Source organism: Podarcis cretensis, assembly GCF_951804945.1.
Source record: "Podarcis cretensis genome assembly, chromosome: 11".
NCBI classification, from domain to species: domain Eukaryota; kingdom Metazoa; phylum Chordata; class Lepidosauria; order Squamata; family Lacertidae; genus Podarcis; species Podarcis cretensis.
In genome coordinates, this window is record NC_137180.1 from 43,157,890 (window position 1) to 43,169,940 (window position 12,051).

Genomic DNA, 12,051 nt, shown 5'->3' on the forward strand with positions numbered 1-12,051 from the left:
CCCCAGTCCAGTCCTGGGAGTCCGCCCGAGCACCATGGTCACGCCTGCATGTGGACTTCGCTGGCCCCTTTCAGGGGAAAACATTCTTCATAGTGGTGGACTCCTACACCAAATGGCTGGAAGTCGCACTGGTACCGTCCACTTCTACGTCCGCAGCCATCCGGGTACTACGCAGGCTGTTTGCAACCCACGGGCTCCCTGACACTCTCGTCTCAGACAACGGGACTGCATTTACGTCAGGAGAATTCCAAACCTTCACAACGCAGAACGCCATCCGCCACATCCGTTCGGCGCCATTCCACCCTGCCACCAATGGCCAAGCAGAACGCATGGTGCGGACCACCAAGGACACCCTTCGCCGTATGACACAAGGGGATTGGGAGTACCGCCTTGCCACATTCCTTCTAGCACAGCACAGCACCCCCAGCTCAACGACTGGCCGGAGCCCCGCTGAACTACTAATGGGTCGGCGCCTTGCAATCAGATTGGACCGCCTTCACCCCGATAGAGCTCAGGATGAGGCAGTGGTGGGGGAAGGCAAGAACCCCCGGACCTTCGAGGCTCAGGACCCAGTGTACGCAAAGAATTTTGGGGCAGGCCCAGCATGGGTACCCGCCACAGTCACCAGGGTCACTGGCCCCGTGTCGTATGAGGTGCTAACGGATGGGGGGCAATGCTGGCGCCGCCACTGCGACCAGATACGGCGACGATTCCCAGGAGAAAACCAGGAGGACCTGGGCATCCTGGCCATTCCTTTGAGATGGTAAATACTTAGTTCCTGAATCCCTTATGCATATTGATAAGTGTGCTCAGCTGAACAGATACTTGCCAGACTGTATTTACAGGGAGGTGTAAGCCCCTACAGTCCAAAGACAACTGGAAAGCTTTTCCCATTTCCTTCCTCCTTGCAGAGAAATATTTGAGGTCAATTTGGGAGAGTCAAAATGGCTTCAGGATTGTTTTCCTGTACTATTTCAGACACGTGGTTTATATATGAGACCTTAGAATTCCTATAACAATATTATGCCTATATCGCAAGGCTGGGAATTAACAGTGGCATATAAAAACCCTGCAACATAGTTTGGCATTGTCATCTCCTTATTGCAAGCTGAATGGGGTGGACGCTGTGTCACATAAGAATAACCTTGAAATATTCCAGTTTCTATCTTAATTTCTAAGATGGTGGGGCACTGACAATAGCTGCTTACATTAAATACCTGTTAATGTAACAGAGTTTTTAATATCTTAGTGAAGATTGGGAGAAGGGATGCAACCATCTAGTATGGGGGGGGGGCTGAAGTTGATAAGCTGACAACTTGGGGTGGGGGTGGGGAGAGTCTTTTCAGAAATGTCCGATCTTTATAGGTGGAATACATCTCCGAAACCGGTCTCCAGTACAACCCTGCACATTTCCCACGTTATCAGGATTTCTTTCATAGTTGTAGATGGATTTGGGAGCCTTGTGGCACCTAACAGATTTCCTTGCGCAAGCTTTCGAGGATATCGCAGGCCACTTGCGTGGTGATGTCCCAACCTGTGTGTGTATGTCCGCAAATGTGCAGTGTGTTTGTGTGTGTGTGTGTGTGTGTGTGTGTGTGTGCGCGCGCGCCAAACTTGGGTCTTTGATCCGGGTAAAATAAAGCCTAGCTTCGCCCCTGTCTCCTGAAATCACTGCACAGGCGGTACATGCATTGAAACCGGAGAACACGTCAGAAGAGGATTTTATTATTATTATTATTATTATTATTATTATTAACAATTTTGCTGGTTGAAAAGGATAGAATGCATTCAATTTTACAGTATATTAAACTACATCTAACTTGAACATAGGAACGGACCAGGCAAAATAAATGACCAATTTCTGAAGCAGAAATTACAATTTGGCTGGTGCCATTATGAAACTGCTGGCATTTTATCATGTTCTTAACATAATATTGCCTGTCTATTAATGTCAGAAGAGATTCTGTTCCAAAACAACTCCAGATGGCACATCTGGCAAGTCACCTTTGTGAGGAAAGGACTGGAAAATGCTAATCACTGTATTCTGCCATCTGCCTCTCAAAATGAACGGGTTGCACCCGCTTCGCTCCTTACACAGGCGCGCCGTCCTGCGCTTCCCCCCCCCTCTTAGCAGTGGGAAATAACGAGACCTTAAACTCGAAAAGGGAAGCCGGCGTGTGTCACTCTTGAGATGTTATATCTCTGCGGCTGGCTGTCTAGCTGGCTTAGCTCTATGGGCGCAGAGTGGGAGCCGCTCTATGTCGACATCTCTATGGTGGATCCCATGCTTCGGATCCCGTTCGTTTGGATGGCGGATGTGCCGATGGAGGACTGAGGGAGTCCGCTCTAGCGGTGCTGAGAGCAGCAAAAGTTCTTCCTGTTTACAGCTTTCGACTGGAAATGACTCAAGCGAGGCAGCAGCCTCGTACCGGTGAATGGTGGCAGACTGAGATCAGGCGGAGCGGAGTCCAGGTACAGAATCTGCATTAGATTTCATTTAAACTTGTGTTAAATATATATATAATAATAACAACTCATAAATACACACATACACACCCCGAGCACCAGCCTTTAGACTGCAGTCCCTGTGCATCCTTACCTAGGAGCAGGGTCCGCGGAACTCAGCGAGACTTGCTACTAAGAGCGCGAAGGGGTCAGTTGCTCGTGTGGTCAAGTGCCTGCTCTAAGACATTTGCAAATAAATGTGTTATCGGTTGTCGGAAGAAGGCAACGGCGTTATTTAGCTAAAGAAAACAGGAGTCCGCCTCTTTCTTGTTCTCTCCTCAGATCTCAAGTTAAAAGAGATCTGCGGGATTTTGGTAGCGCAACAGAGGTTTTTAAAAAATCGCTCCTTTATTTGGATGGGTGAAGGAAAAGAATCCAAGTTTGAAATCTCAAGTTCTGTTTGTGGCAAATGCTCCACAATAGCGACAACGTCAGCCTGTTCGTGCTGATGAGCTTTAAAGATTTATCAAGGGAACTGAAAACTCTGCCAGAAGTAAAGAATCTTTAAGTCCCACTAATTTCGGGAGAATGTTAAATATATCCCACACTGCCCCATTGAAATAAATGGAACTTAAGCATGCTTCATCTTTTGTTTGGATAATCGCCCTTTAACAAGGTTGGTTTGATTCTTATCGCTGCCAGTTCCTTAGCTGCTTTACCCCACTGCAGGGTCTTTGTACCCAGAAATAAGCTTTGGGCACCCCCAGATCTTCAACTGCTGCCGCTCTGCATGTTTTGGGGAACAAAACTCTGTATGAGTTCATGCCTGAAATGCATTGTAAGGAATAGGTTTTAAAAGCTTTGACATGCATGTTCAGACAGCATTACGGCATCTCCCTCTGTCAGTAGGATATGGTTTGAAGTAGCTCAAAACGAGTGGGGTGTGGGGTGGCCAAGAGCCCATTTCCTTATTTGTAAGTGGATAGACAAGGATAGGCAAAAAGGAAGCTTTGGAGCAGATGGTAGAATTCTGGAAGGGGTAGCAGAAGTGTATGATTTGTGTGGGCCAGGGCTTATCTTGGGGTGTAAAGGCTTAATTCCTATGAGCTGGCTTGATGGCACAGGGTAAAAGTGTCCCTCTGCCCATCCCCCCCCCCAAAAAAAGCTGGGAGATCTTTTAGGGACAGTCTTCCAGCCAAGCAAATATATGATCTGGGCAGGGGTGAGAATTTGTTTTTGGTCAAAGGCTACATTATATCAAGAGTAATCTGGCTCCTACAGATTAGAATTTCTGATTCTATGCAGGTTTGCTCAGAATTAAGCCCTATTGTGCTTGATGAGGTTACCCTCAAGTAAACAGAGAATTTTGTTTAAAATATATACAAAAAAGCAGAGCAGCTACTGTTCTGGAAATCAAGTACCTGTAAAAATTATTCAATGTTGTCTTTAGTGTGTTGCATATACAAATTATTCATTTATGAAAATAATTATGAATCACCTTTCACTCCAGAAGGGGGCACTAAGATAATTTAAAATTTACAGAAGCCTACCAATTTGTTTTCAGACACCTATCGGTTTGGAGGGATATTTCTCCCAAAGTCATACAGCTATGGAAAGAGTGTTTTTAAAATATTTTAATCAAATAAAATACTGTTATTTCCAATTGTTCTGAAGCTATATAGAAAGAGAGCGAAAGCACTGTTAAGTATAAAATTACAGGGGAAACAGACGGACAAGTCTTTGATGGGGTGGGAAGCATGGGGCAGTTTTAGATGGCATCAGGGTCGCCTGCCTGTGATTTAGGGTGTTCCAAAGCTTATTTTGAAGAGCAGATATTTGCAAACGTGTTTATTCAGATTGCTTACACACATCCGGTGTTGAACCAAGCAGCAACTTCCTCTTTATTTGAAACAACTGAGATTTTGAGATTTTTCCAACTCAGATGTTGACCTCAGTTTTATGGATTATGTCAGTTAAACTTTCAGATGCTATTGTGAAGATTATGTACTAACATACTTAACATAGTAGAGGATTAGAATTTATTCAAAGTGAACATTATTAAATGCAAATCAGGAAGGGGTGTAATAAAAAACAGACCTACAGGATATTGCAGCTAACAAGCTTTGAACTTGCAACTCCAAAATAACTCTACGCCTCCTCTCAAGGAGATTTCCCCGAAAAAAAACTACTACTATACATTTTTATAGCTTTATACAATCATCTAAAGATCAGGTAGCTTCCTCAATTCGATGACCTTTAAACATCAGCACCAGTATTTGCATTGTTATCTTTTAACTTCCCATGACTCCGATTTTTCTACTCATTGAATCAGCTAGTTTCTGGGGGAGGGGTTTCTTATCAGTTAAAAATATGCTGGACCTTCTGTGGAACATGGATTTCTATTTCCAGTCTTCCACTTCTCCTGTAGAAACAATACTCTGAGACCTAACCTCTCCTGATAGTATGTTAAATTTTCCACACTATTTTTCGGTCATTGTCCCACTTGAACATTTTACTACTTAGGCTAAGATCCTGTGCACTCTTACCTGGGTGCCATTGATCTCCATGTGACCTACTTCTGTGTAATCATTCACAGCATTGTTCGTCCAGAACTCCTGTGGTTTAATTTTTGAATGAAAAATAAACCAGTGTATTTTAAAGCCCTGCCAATGGGGAACAATCATATAAATTGTTCATTTAAAGCAGGCATGGGGAATCTCAGGCATTCTAGTTGTTTCTGGACTTCCAGTTTACATCAGCCCCAGGCAGCCTAGCCAATGGTCGGGATAATGGGGTTTGTAATCCAACTCCTTCTGGTGGACTACAGTTTCTCCACCCCCAATTTAAAGCATTTTGCCAAAGAAATGTCAAAACATAAATCTTAGATGCTTATTGAAAGGTTATCTATGCTACAGTTAGGCAATTTTAGACTCTGAGCTTAATAAACTTAAGGGAGGTCCTGTCTTCCTGAAGAAATAATATTTTGAGGAAATGTAGTGTTGATCACTTGCAGTAACTTACTTATTTCACTTTCTTTAAGGTTATAATATTTTACTGCATTTGGTAGAAGATCGTTCTCCAGATATGGAAGAAGATACTAGTCCTCTTCTGGTCCCTGTTGGAGGTGATGAAAATGACATTGGAGCCCTCAATATTCAGTTTAACCCAGAAGACTTTAAATACAAAAGGTGAGAGGAAATAAATACTTAAGATCTCTTTTACTGCTGTTCATTAGTATTTTTGGTCTGGCTTCATATTTTCTTCATTTTGATGCTACTTCCTGCAATTTATCCTCCAGCTCAGTAACCTCTTAACTTGAATGTTACTTGTAGAATGGCTACAACAGTTGTGTTGCATCAGGATATCTGCTGGATTTAGGTAAAATGTATTATGATTTGAACTGAATAGGTGTCTTGCTGCTGTCCTCTGTAATCTAAACGAGTTCCTGAGTTTCCCACATACTGCAGCAGTAGCATTGATTGGGTAAAAGTCGAAAGGCATGTTTGAGTATTTGCCTGAAGACACAAATGCTAAACTTGTTCATAGAGATGGAGGTGGTCCATTGTCCTGGTATATGTTTCCTGACTGCTCAGGCAGGCAGGAATACTTTGAGCAGGAGAGGTCTGCAGGGGTTTTTTGTTTTGTTTTTTACTCTCATTCACCTGAACATGAGTAAAACCATTTGTGTAATCAGTGATCCTGACAAAGCAGGCTCCCCTGATCTACTCACATTCAAGTAAACTCCCCCATGGACCTTTATTGCTCAACACAGACAAGGTCAGGAGATGGGGTTTGCATGCATTTCCCCACCCCCAACCTCACCCCCCTTACACAGATTCAGGCAAACACACCTAAAGCTTAGGAGCATTGAACATGCCTTTAAGTTAAGTGGCATTGTGTTCTGTTCCAATCACAGCTTGCAGATGCAATTTGCAAAGTGCAATATCAAGGCTTGTTGACCCTTCGCAGGGTCAAGCTCCACAAAGAAGACTTTGTGATCAGCTGTGATTTGGGGTGACTTGATGCAAAGAGAAGGCAGTGCTCCTGCACCTTTAATCGTTACGCAGAAGAGGGAATTTAGGCAGGTGTAGCTTGTCACAAGACCTGATAAATTATGTGTGTGAATCAGCTCTAAAAAGCAGCAGAGGTGGGGAATATAATTTTGCAGTAATAATTAGCAGTGTGTTTTTGGAAAGTTAGGAAGCTTGTGGCCCACCAGCTGATACTTTTTGAGAATACTTGTTCTTGTAGCCTTAGATTGATGTGTGCTTGGGGGGTAATTTGCTATACGTTAAAAGAGCATACAGTCAAGGGGGGCGGGCTGGTAATAGAAGTCCGCTTGGGAGCCACTTAGCGCTGTCTCAGTTTGGGAGGTCTTCAAGGTAATGTTTAATCCATATTGTTCAAATGTTGATACTGTTCCCTTGGTTTCCTTAAGTAGAAGCTGCTTGAGTATATGTAAATTGCTATTTTGGGGGACAGTTTCATTGGTATTTAGTTAGCTGGAGTGACACTGTTGTGGCTAAAAGAAAAAAAAGTGTTTGGTTTTTGTGGTTCTTTCCTTCCATAATTGATCACCATCTTTGTGGTTATGATGTGGTTCCATGCAACAAATGATACAGAGCAAGAGAGATTGTATCTTTTCAAATAGGCTAACTGATTTATAAAGATATGAGTCAACTCTTGTACTCTTTGTGTCTTTTAAAAAACTATTATGATTTTGAATTTGATTTGTAAGCAATGTTGAGGTTTTCAGTCAGTGTTGCTATCTTTTCAGCAGGCTTCAAGCCTAGCCACCTCCCTGACATTTTTCTGTATAGAGGAAATTTTTTCAAACAGAGCCTGTGAAAGCTTAAAGGTAAATTTGTTAGGTGCTACAGAACTCTATTATATTTGTATAAAGGGAATATTCAGCCATGTGAACCCCATCTGCATTCCCTCTAAATAAGCAGGTGGCTGAGAGTCCACCTGGATCCAGCATTGCTGCTGGAGGTGTAAATGACCCCTGCAGCTAAGAGTGTCTTTTACTAGCTTTTACACTTGAGAGCCAGTGTGGTGTAGTGGTTAAGAGCAGTAGACTCGTAATCTGGTGAACCAGGTTCGCGTCCCCGCTCCTCCACATGCAGCTGCTGGGTGACCTTGGGCTAGTCACACTTTTCTGAAGTCTCTCAGCCCCACTCACCTCACAGAGTATTTGTTGTGGGGGAGGAAGGGAAAGGAGAATGTTAGCCTCTTTGAGACTCCTTCAGGTGGTAATAAAGTGGGATATCAAATCCAAACTCCTCTTCTTTTGTAGCTGGTACACCAGATGTAGTCATTCCAGTCCATGGATAATCTGGCTATAATGACTCATGCATTGGATTACTGCAATGTGCTGTATGAGGGGCTGCCCTCAAAGCTGCTTTGGAAGTTGCAGCTAGTGCAGAATGTGGCAGCTAGATTGCTGAGCAGAGAGAATTTGCAGTAGGAGAGTGTTTCAATATCATACAACATCAATTTTGATGGGGCTGCCTGTGTGCTGGCAAGCAGAATTCAAGGTGTTTTTGTTAACCTAAAAGGCTCCATTCAGCTTTAAGCAACTACTCTCCCAAACAGACCTGCTCACAAATTGAGATCTTCAGCAGAGGCCCTCCTGGTGGTACAGCAGCCAGCTAAGGTTCATTATGGCATCAGCCTGAGCTTTCTTTGTGATGACACCTAAATTGTGCTTCCAGTATTAAAGGCAGTGTACTGGGGGACATGAGCAAGAAAATGCTACTTTACTCATGTCTGACTCATAGGCTTTTGATAAGGATCTGGTTAGACATTGTGGGAACCAAATGCTGGACTCTTTTGTTCCATTATCAACCTCTAATGTTAGTCTTCTGTTGATTATGGCTTTAAAGACTATTACGTTTTTTATTTCTCTTCCAGGCCATTCCATATAGAACCTACAAATATTGTTACTGTGAATGATGATACGCAGAGAATTACAGACGAAGCTTCAGCAATGAATAAGCGGATTCATTACTACAGCAGGCTTGCGTCGCCCTCAGATAGAGCCCTGGTATGCAAAAGACAAGTTATTGCAAAACTCCCATGTGTGGGAGCGCCAAACAAACTATGAGGTGTAACCAAGGTTTGCCCGGCATGGCTTGTTTGGCCAAGACAAGCCCCAAGTTCAGGTTCACATAAAATACTAAGCTGGACTAAGTCCCAGTACTTAGTCCGTAGCAGTGCAGCAGGATGGGGAGAGAAGCAAAGAGGCAGCAGCTTTTGTAACTGTACATCAGCCCACTTACTCATTCACACTTAACCATGGTTTGGCTTATCACTGGGCTGATTAACACCATCCATTCAAAGCACATGGCGTCCTCCCCCAAAAATAATTATGGGGACTGTAGTTCAAGACTGCTGTGAATTGTAGTTCTGTGAGGGGATAAACTACAGTACCCAAGCTGCTTTAGGAGAAACCATGTGCCTTAATTGTATAATATGGGAATGAGTCAATTGTCTTATTAAATTTTATAGCTTGGGCTACCATATTATGGATGCTCAACTAGGAGTAAACTCCATTTAATTCATTTGGATTTACAGTACTTTTAGGATTGTAAGTGTTGGACTGCAGACATGGGCACTTAACATTTCTCTTTTTTTCATTCTTTTACTTTTGCCAGGTTTTTTCCCCTTTCAGTTTTTAAAAGCTCCCCTCCCACACAACATATAAGTTCAAATATTAAATAACATTTGCACATTTCAAGTAATGTCTGTTGAACTCAGTGGGCAGAACATGCTTAATACTGGGATTGGAGTGGCTTCTTGAATTCTTCTGCGAATGCAGGAGTACTGTATTGCAACACCAGAGACTTACACTGTCACTAAGACCTTGTGTTCTCTTCTTTTGTTAGGTGGCTCCTGATCACGTACTTCCTGCTCCAGAAGAAATCTACGTGTATAGTCCATTAGGAACGGCTTACAAAATAGATGGCTGTACGGATGGTTACGGCAAAAACTCAAGCATAGTAACTATGTATGTGAAATGCTTTCCAAGCATGGTAGATATGAAGTACATTATTTGTCACAAATTCATAATACGTAGAAAAAGCTTCCGCAATCAGTTTTAGTTTCTCATATTTTTATGTGTGCATGTTTTCTCCCCTCAGATTTATGATCTGGAATACAATGATGGGTACATCTATATTAAGTATTCCCTGGGGAATAAAACAGGTAAGGCAACTTACAGGTGTGTCAAGGTCAATCTTAATGCAGCAGTGTGTGGGTGTAATTTAATTTGCATCAATATCACAATTTGCTAATGCTTTCTTTTTTTTTTCATTTTAAAAAACAGGCTGGATTTACCTCTGGAATTGTTATTATTTTGTTAATGGGAGTATTGACACTTTACTGTTGCTACAGAGTTGTGAAATCGAGGACAATGATACGTAAGTATGAGTTTCAGTAGTATTTATTTGTGTGATTGTGGTGTTCTGCTACAGGGACTTATTTCCACATTGACTTTTGCAGTGTTCTATAGCACATGCTCAGTTCTCATGATGCACCGATCCTAGAGCTATTTCACCTAGGTGTGTATACCTGAAAGTGTGCATTAAAACACCCAATTCCATTGTGGCTGTACACAGCCAGGGAATACTGCTCACTGCTTCTAGTGCTCTTTCAATAAGGAAAACATTCCTGATATCCTGGAGTAGCTCTTAAACAGGCCTGGCATTGGCACATGACCCTCTTGGGCAGTTGTTGGCTTCTCAGCAGGGCCCACCATTAATGCACTAGAACCTGCCCTTGGTATCTTCTCTGGGAGCCACCATCTTAACGTATTGCTGTAGCTTTGCTTCTCGCAATGAGGGAACCGCCAGAAGGCCCTTGGCGCTGGACCTCAGTGTCCGGGCAGAACGATAGGGGTGGAGACGCTCCTGCAGGTATACTGGGCCGAGGCCGTTTAGGGCTTTAAAGGTCAACACCAGCACTTTGAATTGTGCTCGGAAACGTACTGGGAGCCAATGTAGGTCTTTCAAGACCGGTGTTATGTGGTCTCGGCGGCCGCCCCCAGGCTAGGGTTGATGGGAATTGTAGTCCAGCAATGTTTGGAAGCCCACAGGTTCCCCAATTGTGGTTTCGTAGACCTACACAGAGTCACATTTCCTGTAATGCTGGCCAAAGGATTTTGGTTTCCCTTATCTTGTCACATACTGCAGTGACAAGAAAAGCCACAACTGATCTCACTGTTGTATCTTGCCCCCATATTGCTGTTAGTTCCTTACTGTTACTTTTTAAAGGTATCGCCTGCCTCTTGTGCATGGGTGCACCGTTTTTACTACAAAAGGATCCCCAGTTAGTGAATTAGGGTTGTATCCATGAGTAACTTAGGTCCATTAATTCCAGTACTATGCCTGCTCATCAGTTGGATACAATCCCTGAGTCTGCTATTGATACATAGCTTTAACTTAATGCAATGTTTACTAGGTCTCTGGCGCTTAATAATTATTAACTTAGCAGAAATCTGACTTCATGTTTTTCTGTGCCATTCCTGCAGCCTTCACTTGGCAATCCTATGCGCAGTCCACCCAATATCTTAAAATCAAATTTATAAAGCCCATCTGTACACAAGGTTCAGTTCAGTGCTGTGCCTTTTCTGGGCAAAATTCTCCCACCAGAGGAACCAATTAAGAACAATAAGCATCTAGTCCGGTATCTATTCTCACCATGGGCAAACAGATGCTTGTGGGAAGCCTGCAAACTGACCATGAGCAGAACAGCGCACTGCCCACCTGCGATTTCCAGCAGCTGGTACTTGGAGGGACATTACTCATCTCCCTTGTTTTGAGAAGGCAAGTGAAAACATGCCTTCTAATACGTCAGCAACCCTTCTTCTGTTTGCTGCTTGGTGGTTGCTTTAAATGCTATAATTGTATTTTAGATATTTTTGTTGCTATTTTAAAAATGTAAGCTACCTTTATTTTTGCAAATAATTTTAAAAGCAATAGGCTTTTATTTCACTTTGTTAGGATGTTCAGCATCAGTTGTTGAGAGTCTGTGATATCTTAATGTTTAGGAATCTTCAGAATGCAAAGTATGTGTAAGCAGTAATGATTAGATTATTGAATTCTAGTATTAACTCTATGCTTGATGTGTGTCCCCCAGCTTTAATAGATACCTCAACTTGGGAATTCCCAGATGTTTGCAAGTATTACTTTGGATCATTCGGTCAATGGTCTAGCCTTCTGTTTTCGTTGGTATCCCTTATTGGAGCCATGGTGGTTTACTGGGTCCTCATGTCCAATTTCCTTTACAACACGGGGATATTTATTTATAGTAAGTGTGAACTTTTCTTTTAATTCCTTGCAGCTGGGCCTTGGTTTTTCCTACCTGGCAAATAAGACGTTATAGTTCATAGCAAAACCCATGGCTGCATCTGTTAAAATCTGTTTTGGTCTATGTTTCAGTGTGTGTAATTATGTAAGTGTTTATTGCAAGCCACTTTGGACACCGTCTGCCGTAGAAAAGTGGCATGTATAAAATAACTTGTAGTGCAATCCCGCACATGTCTTCTCAGGAGGAAGACTACTTATAAGTTTTGTTATTATTATTTTTTGTACTGGCCTTGCTTGC

General features: G+C 42.7%; 1 protein-coding gene across 2 annotated transcripts in view; it reads left to right on the forward strand.

Moving 5' to 3' along the window:
• The first annotated feature begins 2,232 nt into the window (after positions 1-2,232).
• Positions 2,233-12,051, forward strand: part of SLC38A9 (solute carrier family 38 member 9) — a 48,330-nt gene continuing 38,511 nt past the window's right edge. Inside the window, exons 1-7 of one of the 2 annotated variants that reach the window (XM_079994911.1) lie at positions 2,233-2,472; positions 5,486-5,633; positions 8,359-8,491; positions 9,333-9,454; positions 9,588-9,651; positions 9,773-9,866; positions 11,584-11,754. In XM_079994911.1, the coding sequence (XP_079851037.1) occupies positions 5,530-5,633; positions 8,359-8,491; positions 9,333-9,454; positions 9,588-9,651; positions 9,773-9,866; positions 11,584-11,754 (688 nt within the window). In that variant the 5' untranslated portion in view covers positions 2,233-2,472; positions 5,486-5,529. The remainder of the gene's footprint in view (positions 2,473-5,485; positions 5,634-8,358; positions 8,492-9,332; positions 9,455-9,587; positions 9,652-9,772; positions 9,867-11,583; positions 11,755-12,051) is intronic. The other variant, XM_079994910.1, reaches the window with a different exon arrangement.